The sequence below is a fragment of the Plectropomus leopardus genome, chromosome 22 (assembly GCF_026936395.1).
Source record: "Plectropomus leopardus strain MGB_pleo_1.0 chromosome 22, ASM2693639v1, whole genome shotgun sequence".
NCBI lineage: Eukaryota > Metazoa > Chordata > Actinopteri > Perciformes > Serranidae > Plectropomus > Plectropomus leopardus.
This window is the reverse complement of record NC_142197.1, coordinates 7,844,369-7,864,053: the sequence shown is the minus strand read 5'-3', so window position 1 is coordinate 7,864,053 and position 19,685 is coordinate 7,844,369. Positions and strand designations below refer to the sequence as shown.

At 39.7% G+C, this 19,685-nt stretch overlaps 1 protein-coding gene across 1 annotated transcript in view; it reads right to left on the bottom strand.

Annotated features, from left to right (window-relative positions):
* Positions 1–19,685, bottom strand: part of LOC121961165 (fatty acyl-CoA reductase 1) — a 66,893-nt gene that overhangs the window by 34,429 nt on the left and 12,779 nt on the right. Inside the window, exon 2 of the mRNA XM_042511044.2 lies at positions 7,574–7,861. Within this exon, the coding sequence (XP_042366978.1) occupies positions 7,574–7,861 (288 nt within the window). The remainder of the gene's footprint in view (positions 1–7,573; positions 7,862–19,685) is intronic.

Here is a 19,685-nt window from a genome sequence, read left to right as displayed (position 1 = left end):
TGGCAGGGAAGCATGTTAATAGTGGTCCTGCTTCAAGGTGTGCCTGCGCTGACAGCTGGCATTAAGGCAGCTCCACAAGTGGAAACACATACAGTAGAGCCGCCTGTTTGAACCTGCAGCGATCGATAAATCTTGAATATTTATACCGCTGGAAAGATCACCTGGTTGCAAACAAGAACAAATCAATACAACAATGTAGTCATGTTGGATCAGAGTGCGATAATGGGCAAAGGACTGAACACCACAGAGCAGGCGGCAGCACCTCAACACGGAGTCACACGCTCTCTGAACCCACCTCTAATAATAACAACAGGGAGGAGCGACGGCTGTTTCCACACATGGAATAACATCTGAGCTGCTTGTTCAGCAGCGACAACTGCAGAAAAAGTAAAAATTTGAAGATAAGTGCTTATAAATATACCTGCTTGTACAGTAAGTTATTGTGCATCTATGTGTTTCTAAAATGCATCTATATTAACCCTTTGAAACCTGAGGTTATTGGCTTGATTTCAAGGCAACAAGAAACTTTAAAAAAAGGCAAAAAATTAGCAAGACATTAGTAAAAAAAACAAAACAAAAACAAAACTACAACAAAATTGCCTAAAATCAAGTTTTCAAAAAAGCAATTAAAAAAAAAAATTTACAAAAAAGAAACAAATAAAGTTCTTATCTATATATCCATCTTTATATCTATTAAATAAGTTTATACTTCTTTTAAATCGAGGCAATTGTGGATACCATTTATATATTAATTCATTTTCTTTTTGTTATTCATGTTTTTAATTGATTGAAATAAAAACATCACTCACTCAACCAATCAATAAGTTATCATGTAGTTTTATGGACATTGTTTCCTGGGTTTTTTTGTTTTTATAATATTGAATAATCCTCTTCAGCTAATTGTCAGGTTATTACCTCGTCACCTTTTACTATTTTTTTTTTTTGCAATTTATGGAACATTTTCTGCCAATTCGATGCTTAAGTTTTTTGCCATGTTTCTGAAAAAAATCAAAATCAAGCAAAATGCTTTTGAAAGGCATCTGACGGCAGCAAGAAAAAGAAAACTGATCTCAATCCAGGACTCAAAGGGTTAACAACTTAACCAGCCATCCAAAAACACTCATGATCTCTCGCAGAAGAAAGGAAGACGTTGCTCAACTCAAAGATGAATATCTACACCCAGATGGCATCGGTTTCTATTTAAGCGGTAACTCTGGTGTCAGAGCTGTGTGGCGTCAGCAGGCGAGTGCCGCCGTCCCTAACGAAGCGTCCAGGTTTATTAATCATTTCAAAGAACGCACAAACACGCAACATTATTTACTGCATTAATTATTTCAACCTGTACCAGCCGTTCATGAAGATATGTGTGTTTCTTTGCATCAGCTGTGACGTCACCATGACGTGGTTTTAGGTGTGTTTGGCATGAAGATCTTTAAAACTATAACAAAGACTCTCAATCAGATCCTTTACCTTCATGTCGAAATCAACCACAACCTGAGCAGGACACCTTTAATATTTACACCTCGTGCTGTCATGAGCACAAACCTCTCATCCACGAGTAGATGCACACATCCTTCTGCACAGTGATACAGTTGGCGGGTGTAGTTCGGTATAAAGAAAATAGCTCCTACAAAATACAAGTTTCCTGCAGCTCAAGTCAAGGTAGATTTAAGACTTTTTAATGCCACCTGTTATTGTGTTTAATACCAGCTCTGCCCAAATATTTACTGTAGCATAAAAAATGAATTTTTAAAGGAAAAAAAGTCAGAAAAGTCAAAAGTCAGTCAAAAAAAAAAAAACAATCTTTTTTGAGTGGAGCACACACAGAAAAAGAACATATTGTATTATCACAAAAGTACCTGTTTAGTTTACCAACAGAGGTGGGAAGTATCTGGCATTTCTGGATGGTTTTCTGGGCAATTTTGTCTTTCTCAATCTGCATGTGAGATTCCACCATTTGAGTTCCCATCATGATGAGTTCAAGATAAGGAATTAATTAAATTATTCAACAAAAAATAGTCCATGTAATACCAATGAAGGCCTTATTTTTACATGAATGAATTCAATGCCTTTTAAGACTTTTTAAAGATCCGCAAAAACCACCAAATTTGGAGGTACATGGTTTTCACTGAAAAATAACTAAAGCTGTCAGACAAATATAATGGAGTAAAAAATTCAATATTTGCATCTAAGGTGCAGTGAAGTAGAAGTATAAAGTTGCATAACATTTAAATACTTAAGTACAATGAATGTACTGATTTCCAGCACATTCCACCGCCGCAGATAAAGTCTATGTTTAAACACAGTCAACGTCTCTGTCTTTCTACAGGGGCAGACGGTGAATCAGTTGAGGGTGTGTTGACATGCCAGCGTGAGGAATATAAAGAGGAAGAAAAACTACAACATGAGCCAATGTGGTTAAAAAAAAACCGACTACACTAGTTGTTAAGGGAAGATGGGAAAGGCAGAGGTTTTAAATCTGCTGTATTTGTTACATGTCGATGAGTTGTCTTTTTGCTTTTTATGCTTCATTAAAATTAAATAAAAATAGAATCATCATTCAGTGAAGATAACTTCTGTTTACTAATGCAGCAACACATCAGCTCTCATAAAAGATCTTGTTGAACTTCTCACCCGCTGCGCTGCGATCCATCAAATGAAACGTTTAAACAAACATTGTGAGTAAACGCTGATGAAACAAAGCCGTCCTGTTTTACCTGTATCACTAATGTACTGGTGCCGGTTGCCAGACAGTGTTGTGAAAGTAGGGGGGAGAGTATCTGCTCAGACAGAGGTTGATGGGGCGCTGCTGTACATTTTGGGGCCCCTGAATTTCAAGCATGAAAATATAGGCTGATGTACTATTGAAGGCTGTAAATGAACCTTATTAAGCGAACAATGTTTCAGTCCGCAGACCTTCATCAGTTTTAGCTGTACTGCACCTTATTGCAAGTAACTGGACTGTATGTGGGATTTTTGATTTCTTCACCTGGTATCTGAAAAGGTCCGGGATACTCAACTTGCTTTGCTTTGGGGGCCACTTTCGTAAAATGACATGAGGCCAGGGGCCAGTCACAGCAGCTCCATACATTTGTAGGATTTTAAGACATTTATAGGATCTTAGGACTTTTCTTGGTTTTTGGTGCGTTTCTAAAGATTTCAGCATGTTTCTAGGACATTTCTAGGATCTTGGGACGCTTCTAGAATTCTTGCATGTTTCTGGGATTTTAGGGCATTTGTAGGATTTTGGAGCATTTCTAAGATTTTAGCATGTTTCTAGGATTTTAGGACATTTCTAGGATCTTAGGACATTTCTGGGATTTGGGGGTGTTTCTAAGATTTTAGGACATCTAGGACTTTAGGACAATTCTAGGATATCAGGATGTTTAATGGGATTTTGGTACACTTCTTGGACTTCAGAATATTTCAAGGACTTTAGGACATTTAAGAATTTTAGGACAATTCTAGGATTGAAGGACGTTTTAAGAATGTTTCTAGGGATTTTAGGACGTTTTTAGCATTTGAGGACATTTTGAGGATTTGAGGACATTTTGAGGATTTGAGGACATTTTGACATTTTGATTTCAGGAAGTTTCTAATAGAACAACTCACATTATGAATCATTTTATTTTTATTGTGAATTAAACTATGGTTTGGGGACCAGATTTGGCCCGCTGGCTATAAGTTGAGTATCACTGCTATAAAGCAATGATCAATAGTCTTTTTTTAGTAATAAAGTGTCAAACACTCCCTCATCCAGGATACTGCCCTGTAGACAAATTCCTTAAGATCTCGTCCTATCCGAAGCATTCCACCTCCCACATCTCCGCCCAAAAGTCTGAGAGCATCTCTCTGAGATACAGCCGTACGAAGATGCTGCACAGACTCTTACCGCGTTCAAAAGCCCACTAGTGGGTGGGAAAAGCATGCCACCAGAGCAGGAGGGAGGCCCTGTGTACCCAGAGGCCTACTTGTATCAAGTGCCTGACATGCCATTCAGGGCCTGGCACCACACCAGCGCCTGCAGGCATCTAAACATTTCCAGTGAATCAAAGTAGCCTCCGCACAGACAGACAGACAGCGTTTAAATGTCAAAGTCGGCGCGGTGGAGATGCACACAGACAATCAGATTCCTATCGGTTTGTCCCTCTTCTTGCTCGGGGCAGCTCCCCTGATTGCATCTTTTGACAAAAACACCACGGGACAGATCTGATGGTCGTTACCTAGCAACAGGTGGTAAGAAAGATACTGGCCTGGCTTGAAGGATGAGAGGAGAGGCTACTCGAGAGACAAAACCGCCGTTCTCCTTCATGAATTATGCCGATTCTGAATAGAATAATACTGACCTGAGGGCTCGCCATGAATACCAATTGGTACTTGAGGCTCGGTCATGGAAATTTAATGACATCACTTGCGAATGTGACTGAGCGTGAGCGAGTCTGTAACGGGCAGAGCATCAAGCAGTGTCCTGATAGCGATTAGAGTGACGCCAAATCCAATGGAAAATTGTTTGAGGGGGAGAAACTGCAAACAGCTGCAGTAGATAAATTATATGTCGATAGCTGTGAAGATGAAGTGGGTTAAATACTAACTGATACGCGAGAGGAATTTGGGTTTATGGGCTTTTATTACCTACGTGACACAGTTGTTGGAGCTGTTAGCCAAACCTTTTATCCCCTCTCTCTTTTGTTGAAGCTCACGAGTGTCTGTTTTGTTGCTGCTGACATGTTAGCAAATACTGTTCAGACGCAGGTTAAGAGGAGCAGTTTGTTTCTTTTCTTTTCTGCCGCAGCAGAGGAGGAACACGTTTTAAAAAAGGTGTTTATATTAAAAAAAGGACCTCTCTCTGTCGCCCACTCTCCCCTTTTCTGATGTGCAGAAATTACAGGGTGTTAACTGGCACTTTTCTGTTGTGTGAGAGTGAACTAATTACATGGTGAGAGGCATTTTGCGAACCCCGCATGGCTGAAGCGTCAAGCTCACCTTGACGGGAGGAGGAAATAAAAGAAAAAGGCAAATAAAACAGAGCATTTCTAGGGGAAGTCGTATATTAACTGACATTGTTATCAGGAGGTGGATGGCATGACATTTAGGACTGTGCCATCAAAAGCTGACGTTTTTCTAGACAGACATCATACCACGGCCACACGGGGCCACGAACACTGGCTGTTTTTCAGCGGGACATCTGCAGCTTTCCCAGTTGTGATTTGTCCACCAAAATAGATTTTTAATTAAGGGGCATTTTCAGTGGCAATTGTGCCACCAAAAGTGTATTTTTAGCGGGACATTGGCAAGATTTCTAGCGGCGATAGTACCACCAAAAAGGGGTGTTTCATACCGAGACACTGGTGATATTTCTAGCAGCAACAGTGCCACCAAAGCGTGCATCTCAATATGCATTGGTTGTTTTTTTGCAAGACATTGGTGGCATTTCAAACAGTGACTTTGGAAAAAAAAGCGTTTTTTTGTAAACAACAGCATTTCCAGCCATGATTGTGTCACCAAAACCATGTTTTTAGCGAGATGTCACCAGCATTTTCAGCAGCACTTGTGCTCCAACATTGGTTATTTAAAAAACGTATTTATAAGCACATAAAAAAAAAAACAACAGAGTTGACCAAAGTGCTGTACATCAATATATAGATTAAATATAATATATATATCTAATATGAATATCATAAATCAAAAAGGCAATACACAAATCTGTTTAAAAAGTTTTTTAAAAAATAACCCACAGGTTATACATAACCTAAACATAACCAAACATTAACCACAGACAAAGAAATTTAAAGTTTCAACATGACAGCCAAAAATGATGTTACAATGCCAACATTTATTCTGACGCCTGGGTTGAATAAACAAAGTGCTCGGCTAAATTAAGGGACATATTCTCAAACGGCTGCTTGGCTGCGATCGCAGCAGTGAGTAGAGTAACGAATGCAGCACCAAGGTTCAATGGGAGCGGTAAAAATAGATGCTATTTAAAAGGGAAACAGAGAAAGAGAAAGGGGAATACAGCGAAAGTGTGATTTTCTTAGGTGTACTGACAGTTTGAGGCCAACAACGCCCGAGCGGAGCGGAGCAGCAGCTGCTTCCGAGCACATCAATACACACCCAGCGTCGATGCTTCGGCCCTCATTAAGTCCAACATAGTTTGGAGGTTTTTGTTGAGTCATGCTTTGCTGCCTGGCCTGATATAGCTGACGCCACATATTTTGGAGCTCATCCCCATCCTCCCTCTCCTTACGTCTCTCTCTGGTTATGTCTCCTCCACCTCCTCCCTTTCTCCTCCCCCCACCTTCTCTTCCTCTCCTCACCTCCTCTCTGTCCTAAAACCTTTATCTGCCCTCCTCGTTCTCACCACACACACCAGATCATCTCAGGACAGCTTCCAGATCAGCCTTTTAGTCCTCTTGAGCGGACTCATTTTGCTCTCTGACTCTTTGTGTCTCTCCGCTGAAACTGAAAGACGAAATATTGGACTCCTCTGGGGTCATTAAGTTCGTTTCACCATGGCAACAGCAGCTGGTGCTGTAATTCGCAGGCAAATTTCTATTGCTCTGTAAACATACTTAGAAACCCGATGCCATTTTCAACAGCTCTGGTTTTGACTGATGATTTGAATCAACAGCCCAAACATAACGAGTGTCACCTGGTTTGACGGCCTCAAACAAATGAATCGCTCTTTGCTGCTCAGTGGCATTAACTGACTGCTGTGTTTCAAATCATTATTGTGTTTTTACGATCTATAATTTTAAACAGCGAAAAAATGGTAGAAAATGCAATGCCTCTAGGATGACATGAAGCTTATTGAAGCAGCGGAACCAGGTTGAAGAAATAAGGCAGAGTGACACGTCTTTTTACAAGCTTTCCGTCACCTTTTCCCCATTTCCGCTGCAGTTTGGTTGACAGGTTTTTAATAGAGTTGCAAGTTGGAGGTGGAGCAGGTTCTTAATTACTGTTTAAAAGTTCTCTTCTACTGATAATACAGAAGGACACCATAGGTTTAAATTATCCATCATGACAAAAAAAACACAAGCAGATGTAAAGTGCGACCTGCAGTAAGCTGCCATGAAACCGATAAGGAAGTCTGCAGCCGTTTCATTCGAGAGCAAAGTGCGACCAAACTAAAAAAAGTGGGAATAGTTTAACTTTTAGCAGCAAAATGCAGCCACAATATAGAGGTAAATAATAGTGCTAATACTTTTCTCTTCTCTGCCTTTTTTAAAATTTTGATTTCTTGTCTTTTTCTCTCTTTTTTTACATGTATACATGTATGACAACTTAGTTTTTTATTTTATTTTTTGCAAACAACTAATATATACATTGGTATAAGAAAATCTATTTTTTTTTTTTACATTTTTTCAGTTGTATGTTGACTTTGAAACCCCCAATAAAAAAGTTTAATTTTTTTTTTTTTGTTACCAAAAAGATTATTTGATTATCAAAACAGTTGCCAAATAAGTTTCTGTCGATCAGCTAATCGATTAATCTCCTAATAATTGCAGCTCCTCGTGGTGCTCGAGACGCGCCGGGTAACAGTGAGAGGTTAAATGGCACATTCAGCTCTTACCTTGCAGGTCATCATGTCGCTGACCCTCTGCTGCATGGACTGCCCGGCTTTGGGTCTGACCAGCAGGTAGAGGGCTTTGACCTCGGGGCACGACCTCAGCAGCTTCTCCACCAGCACCTTCCCCATGAAGCCCGTCGCTCCCGTGATCAGCACGTTCTTGCCGGCGTAGAATTCCGGTATGGACGCCATGCTGCTGCCCGCTGTGCCGCTGCAGATGTCTGCCAGTCTGGTGTGTCCGTCTGCTGCCTGCTCCTCTAACCCGTCGAGGTCCCGGTCTTCAGACAGCTCCTGCACAGAGAGGAGGGACGTAAGTGTGAGCGCTGGCAGCCGCATAGTTTAAATACTGCATAAGGAAGTACTTGTGAAACTCGTTTGTGAATCCACGGTGCGTTTAAGTGTTAAAGCCAAATCTAAACTGTGAATCACACTAATGTGGCGAGGTTGTAAAAAATAAGGAAGATTTGCATGAATGAAATGTTGTCTGTGATGGCTTCAATTTGATATAATAAAGGAGGAAAAACACATTTTAACAAATTCAAAATGTGCATCAGTGGTGTTATCGCACTGTTCTGACCTTCACACTGCCAGAAGAAACGTGCAGCCAGTATGCAAATCAGATGAATATTCATACAGGCGGATAAAGAGAGGGCAACGGTCAGGAGCAATTTGACATCAGCGCGCACGTGTGTGTGTGTGTGTGTGTGTGTGTGTGTGTGTGTGTGTGTGTGTGTGTGTGTGTGTGTGTGTGTGTGTGTGTGTGTGTGTGTGTGTGTGTGTGTGGCTGCGCTCCAGAGTAGAAGAGAAATTTACAGGCTGTATAGTTGCAACCTCGGCTGCAACCAAATAATACTTCCATGATTAATCTGAGGGCCAATTTTCAGAATTTCCTAAAGCTTTATGAACCAGACTCCCACGTGGGTTTCGGGGTTAAGAAGCAGACCATTAAATGCAGCGTACCATCTATCACCATCTGGGAATTTTTAGGGATTAAAGCCACAAAGGAAGCAAACCTTCTTGTTTTTGCTGGTTTGTTATTCATAATCTTCTTCAGAGGAGGTAGATCACAGACACACACAATTTTCACCAATCATTAGGGGTCAACAGATTATAGGCCTGGCTGATATTTGGCAGTTTGCCTATTATCTCTATCAGCATTTTATTTTAATGATTACAGATAAAATTAATTGATTAAAAAGGTCAAAGAAAGTGTCAGCATGGGAGGAACTTTTACTTTATAAAACCCCAGGGAGCTATTTTTATTTAAGCATTTAAACTTTATTAAAAAAGTTGCTGCGAACTTGCTGTATATAATGTTAAACATTTCAGTTTTGATTAAACATTTGTTAAAGGCATTAAAACTAATTTTTATGTTGGAGTTTGTTATATTACAAATTGTAAGTACTAACAGAAAAACTTACTTTTATTAAATGCATATCAGTTCCAAATAAAGGTTATTGGTCTTATTAATAATCAGCCCTGAAAAAGCAATATCAGTCAACCTACACCAGTGATTTGGAAGTTTTGTGCAAATGCTGCCCAAAAAATATGACCCCTATCGGCCTGATGCTATTATTAAAAGGTCAAAATTTTGTACTTTGAAAAGTCATAACTTTTACGATACAATTCCGATTTTGACAAAACTTGGTACAGACAAACATCCGTTTATAGTAGTGTTTCCCACATTTTGATGTTCTGTTTTGGAGCCACTCCCACTCTTACAAACATCACACCAAACTTGAATATTTGAAAAGCTTAATGGTATTTCCAGAAAAAAATAAATAAAAAAATAAATAAATAAAAAATAAAAAAAAAAAAAATATATATATATATATATATATATATATATATATATATATATATATATATATATATATATAAGCTTTTCAAATATTCCAGTTTTATTGGGATATATATATATATCCCAATACTGCTCCAAATTAACCAAATTAACCTGTAGTTGGCAAAATGGGATTTCAATGGGATTTCCATGGCAACGTATCCAAACCAACATCCGAGATATTTTGCTGCTTAGCCACAACATTTACACAACAATCTCTACCCATTGAAACTCAGTCAAAATCAAGAATGAGTCACACACCTGCCTCAGGAGGCTAAAACACACATTTACTCAAGATAACATGACCTACACTTGCACTCTGTGTCATTCTTGCAGTGATTTTTGTTCCTGCCGCCTTCATTCAATGGCAGCTTAATTGGATCAATTGCTGCTCTAATGGTGTTGGTGTAATGGACTGTGTCTGCTTATTTGGGGCCAGTTCAATACAATAATTCAGGAGCTGCGTTTGCTGCTTTTGTGGTGGCAGGTGGCCAGAACCTGATGAGGACAAAGACTCCAGATAGAGGCTGATGAAGCTTCGGCTGCTGGTCATTAGCTCTGAGTTACTGACTCTGCTCCCAGTGTTCATGAACTGCACTCTGCAGAGGCAACAGATCTAATTTTCCTATCACCTTTCTGATTACAGCACTTCCTCATTGGTCAAAATTTGGGCCATCAGTGGGTTAAAGTGTAATTTTAATGTGCCCAGGTTGTGAGGTTTAAATCACTCACAAATGTCATAATTTCTTCATTCATTGTATGGCCCTATGAAATACGTTTTAATTTTTTCCAGATTCTGTTTTTTCCCCCCCATGTTTCTGTTTAAATTTTCTCAATTCAGTGTTTTCCATTTTTTTTATTTTTCTAAATTCTGTGTTTCAAGTTTTATTTCCTGAAATCTGTGTTTTACATTTTAATTTTTTCTGAATTTTGTGTTTTATATTTTAAATTTTGTAAATTCTGTGTCTTAAATTTAAATTTTTTAAAATTCTGTTTTACATTTAAATTTTTCTAAATTTTCTGTTTTATGTGAAAACAGAACAATACTCATACTTACATTATTATATTCCATTTCTGTAAATATATCCCCAAATTCTACACACTGGATCTTGAAATAAGAATAGGGATGCAGGAGAATATTTCTACACTGTGGTACTATTAATTTAAGAAAGAAAAAGATATAAGTGCTTCTTATACCACATGAAGGCCACTGGTTTGTGGTTATAAAAGCCACAAGAGTAATGTGGTTATTTTTTTCCAGAGGCAGCACAACTTATCAGTAACCACGAGAAAAGGACGATGTTATTGTGGATTCTACCGCAGTTTCGATGTTTTATTTGATGGTTAAAGTGCACTGCACAACATTTACAGTCTGAGACTTTGTCCTTATTTCCCTTTAGACCGACATCAATCCGAGCCGTCACGTGACTTCAGCTGTTTTCTCTGTGAGGCTTGCTGCAGCTATGTGCCTCTCTGATCAAAGCACCGTGTTGGATGTGTGGGCTAAAAGCTCCCAAACACGCTGCCAATGTTGCTGTTCATTTGTGTGTGTAACCATGACAACGATGCACCGATACATCACAAGCCTCTTAAAGACTGGATGACAGCTTCCTGTCTCTGGTTGGCATGTTTTTTTTTCTCCCCTAAACAATCACAGGAGCCGGGCACCTTCAGTCCCGTTTGCCAACCAGCCTGCAAAAAAAAAACAAAAAGAAGGGGAGGCTGATGGGATGCCTACTTGTAAAATTCTGCACTTGGCAACAAAAGCACAACATTTAGCCAAGACTGACGCTCGATCAGCGCTTTTAGTGACTCAGTGAAGCTTGTGATTTGTACATAAGATGAGTTTTTTCCCCCCCTCTGTCTGCTTCTTTTATCCTCTCTCCTGGGCTGCAGATTCCCGGCATGTCTGCCCAAAGACAGGAGACGGAAACCAAATCCTCCTGAGCCAAACGTGGCCCAGATAATAAAACAACAATCTTGTATTTACTTGCTTTTCCTTCCATCCTGCCGTCTACGCTTGCAATATTGAATCACGCTCCCTTAAACACACAGAAAAAGATGTGCGTGTTTGATTTAGTCTTGCACTGGTTTGCAGTGGAAAACAGGCGTCACAGAAACTAAGGCCTGGCTTTCACTCTCAAAGCCCACTGAGCTTTGCATTTACACCACTTCTGATTGTTTTAATCCCTTTTATCTGGATCTATAACTTACAGACCTGCAGATTTACTGCTCGTAATGCACAAGCACCAAAATAAAAAGGGCATGTCAAGGTCCTCCGCTGAGGCCCCCTGACATTCCAGCTTTGTGCTTCACACAGATTCCCCGTGGACACAAGGACAAGAGCTGGGGGGCTGAAAGTCACTACGGATTATCGCCCGACAATGGGAATGTTCCTGCAGCTGGAAAAGTGCTGGAATGGACGCGCACATCCCAGATTCGTGACACTCAAATACACACACACACACACACACACTGCATTCTTCTGAGGTTAGACAGCCCCACCTCCAGCCTCTCCCTCTGCCCGTCAGAGAGGCTGATGCTGTCCAGCCACCTCCTGCTGAACGCCAACATGAAACAGGAGCTAAACTGGTTACGTCAATAAGTCCAGTTTCAGTCTCTTCTAGGGATGTCAGTGCAGGGTTTCTAAAACATTCATTTATCTGTGGCAGCCTGCCATAATTACAACATCTGCCACCACAGATAGATTTTCTAATTTTAAAGCTGGACCGTTCATTAAGAGCGCTGTTGGTGTATTGGTTATTGTTTGCACCACACTGTCGGAGCGCAGAGTGTACTCTGGGCACAGATGGAGCAGCAGAACATCAGGTGCATTGAACGTGAAACTGCATTTATTCTGCTGGGTGTAAAAGTTTGCATTCACTCGCAGCAATTTGCTCCTCTCATCCATTGATCTGATTAGCTCTGAACAGATCGACAGATCAATCACCCAGGCAAGAAACACACTGCTGCTGAGGAAAAAAAAAGTCACAAAGAGCTGCAAAAACCTCCAAATTTAGAGGGGACACACACATATTAAAAGAAATAAAAAACTAAAGGTTGCTTTTATTGTTTTCTTTAAAATATGGCTGCAACTAACCATTATTTTTTTCTTGGTTTATAAAATGTAAGAAAATGGTGAAAACCTAAAGATATTCAGTTTACTGTCACAGAGGAGAAAAGAAACCAGAGAATATTCATATTTAAGAGGCTGGAATCAGAGAATTTTGATGTTTTATTTTTCTTTTGTGCTTAAAAATTTACTCAAACCGCTTATCAAATCAGTTGCCACTTAATCGTTGACAACTAATCGATTAATCGTTGCAGCTTTACGATAGTATCTTATAATTCCCTCCAACTGTCATCGTCAATCATAGTAAAGGGCGAGCAGAATAAAGCTCAGAGGACGTGTGTCAGCATTAACCTTGCTGTGTTGTCACTGATGAATAAGACAGCATCCTTTTTACAGTCTGTAGTAAAAGTACTGGGCAGCAAGGACGAGCACTAAAACCTTAAGGGACAAGCTTCTCAGGTTATGATGCCATCTTGACAAAGTGCCGCGTCATGTCCAAAGTCACTCAGGGTCATTTCAAAAATAAAGTTTGGAGATGCTGGAGGCTTCAGAGTGCAGCTCAGCTGCAGAGATTTCAGTGCTGCTGCACTCTGGCTTCATTTCATGTTTCCTTTTCTTCCAGCTGAGGGTTTTTCAGTGTTTTTCCTCAAAGCCTCTCTCTCCGGGAGGTCCACGCTGTTTGTCGGAGGCGGGTTGTTTTAAGCCGTAGCTCTGCAGTCCCTCCGCTGCCTCCGGCCTTTCCTCACACAACCCCTCTATTAGTGGGTCAGCTGAGTGCTGCTGGAGACACAGGCAAAAATCGAGCTCTACAGCTGCACGCTGGCTCAGGCCATTATAAATGGACAAAAGCCGACAGAGGCGGGAGCAGAGAGGGAGGGGAGTGTGGGAAAAATAGAAAGAGCAAAATGCTGCAAAATGCAGCCAATAATTAAAGCAGCATTAGTCAACTTGAATGCCAGTGCCAAGCAACACAAAGAAAGAGTCGGTCCCTTTCACTAAATAACACAGTGCCAACATTGTAAAATAAAAAAAAAACAACACCCTGAAAAGCTGAGTTAAGTGTACTACCACTGCGGGCCGTCGTTTTACACCTCGGTGCCAACAAGGAGACCTCTGAAAAGACAAGTTCCAACTGGTAAACTCGAGCCAAGAGACAGGAGGGTTTAGGGGCCAAACAAGTCTCATCTGATCCACAATCCAAGACTCCCAGAATGGAAAGTACCTCTGACAGAGTGTCTGTGGAGGAGGGGCCGTGTGAGCAGCACCAGCAGCAGCTTCAGGATGCTTTCAGGCCGAGTACTGAGAGGAAGGTCAAGCCCATTTTGGCATGATGATCATCCACTGCTCCTTTCACAAAGCGGAAGGAGCTATGGATGTGATAAGAGAGGAAATGAGTGAGTCTTGGGTCGGATAATTACCTGATCACGAGATTAGATATATAAAATATATTAGTTCCCGGGGGAAAAAAAGAGCTGAGTGACTTTATTAAACAATAAAAGAAAGCTGGCACTGTACATATCTGCACACCAAGAATATGTCACATTCGTATGTTTCGTATTGAGTGGATATGTTGACATTTTAAGTTTCTTAATATCAGTTTTTGTTGTGACAACACTGCGGTTAATGTGCGGTTCTGTTTACGCACAAGAACTATTTGGTGAGGAAACCAAACCTATAGTTCAATAAACATTGCTGGACATGACTGTCCTTAAAAAATACCTCATTTTTTGGCCACAAACACGGCTGAGCGTGTCCCAAACTGTAATGCCTACTTTTGTCACTACAAACACTAAAATTCTCTTGACTGATCGGCTGGAAATGTCCAAAACTGACATAAAAAACATCCACTTTTGTCGCAAACAAATATGGCTGTACATGCATCGTCTATTGTAACATGGCTGGATATGTCCCACACTGTGATTAAAAAAACATGCTTTTGTCGCTAAAAACACCTCTGAATAGGTTTCACCATTGTCACGAAAGAAATCTGGACATTTATCAAACTCATGTTAAAAACACTCTCTTTTGTAGATACAAACATGCTTCGATATGCCCAAACTGTTGCTGAAAACCACTCGCTTTCTGGCTTGACATGATCCACTTTGTGATTAAAAACACCCACTTTTCTTGCAAAAAAAAACACTCCAGGAAATGTCTTGAAATGTCATTAAAAATGACCCTCGTTTGTTGGCTGTTGGCAGCCGTTTCGCCTAGATGTCACATAGTCCACCATCCCCTCCTCGTCCTGATGAGAAACTCAGCACATATGTAATCTTAACTAAATCGCACATATGAAATCTACAAATGTATCTGTAGTTTACAGAAGCGTACAATAACACATTTTATCCTGGTAACTGGGCTGCATTAAAACTTGCATTTAAGAAAGTTCTATTGTTTAAGCACAAAACGTATACAGTTTACAGTGATTAACAGTGGCTGATTTACCACAAGTAATTATTCTACTTAAATAGAAACAGGTCACGTACATCCTACGATGACGCATCGCTAGGAAACATCTTTCCCAGCATCCTGCAGCTCGACTCCCCCGCTCCAGTATATGAGGTTGTGACACTGCCTGCCGCCTTAGAAAAAAACCCACGTAATTACACAGCGCTTTCAAGGGCTCTCATCCCAGATTGCATTACTACAAAAAAAAAGAAGAAGCAGGTCTTCTATACTACTTATTTTTTTCCGACACAGCTAAAAGATAATCTAATAAGAATTAATTATATTAGATGTGGGCTACAAGGATTGAAGCAGTGTCTTTTTTTAAAACCACAAGCCAATTTTGAATCTACAAGTAAAGGTTGTTGCTCACTATCAGATTTCTGGCCACAGGAGATTCAGTGTGTGTGTGTGTGTGTGTGTGTGTGTGTGTGTGTGTGTGTCAGCTTATGTTCCTGTGTATTCACACACTGGTGCATCAGTGCATTGTCTACATTATGTCTGATGGATTCTGTAATTACACCAGCAGTCTCTGAGTGACAGAGCCTCTCGGTGCTGTGGTGTCAGATCACGCCTGGCTCAGACCCAGACTGGCACTCTTACTCCCGAGTGCTGCGACCGGGCCGGGAGGTCATGAACCTGCTCTGTAGTCATCATGGTATGAATCCCCACACCACTTTCTTTCTTTTTTACTCAAATAGCAGCGCAGGACAAAAACAAGAGGTTGAGAATGAGATCAGATAACACCAAAGACAGTTCAGCACACAGAGGGGTCTGAGCATTACTGCCTAATATTAGTCAAAAAGGAGAAAATAGAAAAATAGAAACAGTATTATTATTCTCACTTGTGGGTTTCTACAGGCATCTTTTCACAGTGACCATAAAAAGGTCCATTGTTTCTCTACCAATGTTTTTTTAAACTTGCAACAAAACACCAATCTTTAGGAATAATCCAAGATACAAAGAGAAAAATGACACATCAACACTAAAGTGAAGCGTCCTGTTTGCCCCCAAAAAGGCTGAATACGCAGACAACACCAAAATATGAAGGCATGATCCACACGCCCTCCAGCAAGAACACTGGGTCCCAGTTCATGTGCACTTGTGCTTAGAGGCTATAAATAACCAAATCAAACCCACACACCTCTTTCAAGTAACAAAACTATGCACCAATGTGGATTAATGCTGAATATTTCAGGAGATAAAAACATGACTTTTGGAAATGATAACAACACACTGGATGACTGGTTGACTGCTAACTGGAGTTTACTGGAAATATTTGGATCACATCAGCCGTGCCAGTGAGTCAATGACACGGTGACACCTTACATGTGACGTTCAGACAGCAAAATCTGTCAGTGGAAAATTACTTATGGGAAAAAGTTAAAATGATTATTATTATTTACTCTTGTGTAATATTGCTTTGGTGAAAAACAGCAAAACTCTGCCAGTGTACGAAATATGTGAAACCAAACGAGTTTGACATAAAGTGATGACTAACTAAAATGTGCTTTAACAACTTAAAAACACACAAAAAATGCATTTATTTAGACGTTACTCACAGATGATTGATAGAGTCATCTAGAACTTAAACAATTAGTTGACTGACAGAATTAACTATTTAGATTATTGATTTAATTCAATTTTTTGCCAAAAATGTATGGGTCCAAAATGTTCAAATTTGAATATTTATCAGTTTTCTTAGTCGTTTATGATATCAATTCAATAGTTTTGGTTTATGAATGCTGGTTGGACAAAACAAGCAATTCAAAGATGTCTCCTTCGATTTTGGGAAAGTCTGATTGGGATTTTTTTGGTGCAAATTTCTGACATTTTAAAGACCATGAAGAGGCACCTGGGCTGTGTCATATAGGCTGCTCTATATTCAAAAAAACTTTATGCACTTCATTCAGAGTCTGAAAATCGGTTGTATAGATAAAACAAGATTAATTTGGATAACTCAGCTTAACTGATAACATCCATAAACAGCGTGATACGATTCAAAAGTCTGTCTGTTTAACAGCAGTAAGTAAAAGCTGCCTCGTGAAGTTTAGCCCTGGCGCCGGACACCGCGAGCAGCCCGCTCCCACGTGTCCTCGGAGGCCTGGCAGGAGTTCACTCCTCTGAAATGTGTTTTGGTCTCACTCCATGTATTGATTTATAAACAAGCTGCATTGCCTTGTATTTAATTTTGGGGCTGACAGGAAACCAGTGTAACGACGTAAGAATCGGACCGATGTGGTTTGACCTTTTGGTCCCTGAAATCTGCAGTTTGATTGAGCTTTGATGGTCTCTTTGGGGAGCTTCCTCAAAAGACCAAAGCATGAATGAATATTTCCAGGTTGGCTCCCGACATGAAGTCCCTGAACCTGTTTACACCTGGTTTTAACACATTTTAATGATCCGAATACAAGTGAACGACCGAGACACTGGTCACACCTGTATCTCCAGCTGACCACTTGTGTTCAGATTTCGTGAACGTGCTGCTCCCTTATCTGAACGTCCCGCCAAAACAAATTCAAACTTAAACTCTAACATGGGAAAAATGTTCGACCAATAGTCAAATATTTGTATTTAAAACCAAAATCCATTGTTCCTGTACTTCTAGTATACAACAGGTGGCAGAGTGCATAAAACAGCATCAAAATTGAGCTTGTTTATCAAAAAAGTGCCAGCAGAGGATCCCACAAAGGCCCTAGCTAAGCCCCTAATGTCACAAAATTCTAAAAACGTCTCATATCTGAGAAACGAGCAAAAATCAGAGAAACGTCTCTAAATCCTACAAAAGTTCTGAAATCCTACAAATGTCCTAAAATCCTAAAAACGTCCCAAAATAAAAAAAAACATCCTAAAATCTTATAAACATGTATCGGGCCCCTGGCCTCCTCTTATTTTGCAAACGTGGCCCCCAAGCAGAGCAAGTTGAGTGTCTCTGACCTACTGGCATTACAGTTGACATCCTAGACATCCATTTTGGTTGGTTATGTATTATAACGTTTTAAAAAAAAAATAATAATACAACTCTCGCATTTTGTAATAACGAGTGCTATATGTACTAATTTCTTACAAAATGCAGGTGTAATCACATAATGAAGCGCATTACATTTTGTTGAGTTATTACATAACACGGTGTTATTACATAACACGCTGTCACAGACGTTTCTTATGTAAGAAATAGTGAATGAGATCGTGTTTAAGGACACAGATTTGTGTCATTTTTACCCAGCATGCTCTTGGAGGTGCAGTTTTTCAATTCTTACAAATGACATAAAATACCCACACAAACCTTCGGCTGCAGCCATTACCACGGCGACCGACAAAAGGCTTTCAGCAGCCTGACACGCTCACATAGGAGGACATGCCGCGATGATGGGAACGGGCCGTAATTGGCGAGGCAGTTACAACCCCTTATCACAGAGCGGGGTCAAAGGTCACAGCTGCCCTGTCACTTATCCCGCAGGCTCATTTTCCTTATGTGGAAACAGGCGTGAGTCAGGATACGACTGCGGTTCCTCAAAGCTGCTTTCCTACTTTGGGAGTAGGACGAGTAATTATTGTTGTCTCATTATCCAAGTAAATGACTCCAAGAAAACTATAATTAAAAAACTAACAAAATTACAGATTAATTTACTGATTTTTTTTGTGCATGTGTTTAGCTTTGAACTTTGTTTTGTCAGATGCAAAGTAAAGATGGTCAATATAGGCTTAAATCTGTTGATAAACTTGATAAATATTAATGCTGCAAAATGTTCTTGTCTTTCCAGAATTTCCCAATAATTTCCTCACATGTTGCCTGGGGAAAAAAACGTGTAATTTGGTACTGCTTATGGAGGGAAGAGAACATCTTGAAAGAAAAGCTACATTTAATCCAAAATTCATATTCAGTCAGTGTTAATTTATTATTAGAAACTTCATTCTTCATATTTTTTTTAACTTTATGCTGGTTTGTAGAGAAAAATGTAAGTTTTTGCATGTTCAGCTGACCTGCTGTGCACTGATGAAAGATTTAATTAACTAGAGGCAAGTTCATGGGATACCAATTCGTTTTCACTTCCCTTTAATTTGTATCAAACTGTATTTCTAGGAAACGTCTTTTGAAATTATTAAGAAATTACAAACCCCTAAAACAAAGTATTACTTTTTTTATACATTAATGAAAATATTGTGCATTGTATTTAATTAAAACAACCATTTATACACCTATTTTTCACATATATTAGCAAACACAGGAAAATCAATTAAATACAAGTGATGGGCTGCTATCTTATTGCTAGCAGAAGACGCTCATGCCTTTCTTTCTTTCTTTTGGTGTGTCACGTTCAACAGGTTAGTAGACAGTAGAGAGCAGAGGAGTCAAAATTTTACAGTAATTACTATGAAGTCTTCTGACAACCTGCAACCACATTTAAAAAATGTAATAACTAATGTTACTGTGGCAGGGAGGAAAATATTCAAGACCTGTGTAATGACATTTTCTCAAGGAAATGGACACCAATTCTTCTTGAAAAGTTAAACCACTGCTTTTTAAAAAAGAGAGGAGAAGAAGAAAAAAGAAAAAGTCAACACCTGCAGAAACTCTGTTAAGCACGTGAGGTTCTGGAGGGTTTTTCATGAGTCTGTCTTAGTTTAGACCTCTAAATATCTCTTATTTTATAAATCCACCGTGCTGTAATATGCCGATGATAATCTCAGACACACTGTTGAAATTAACAGCCAATTCACACAGCAAAGAGCTGAATGACCGCTCAATAACCGAG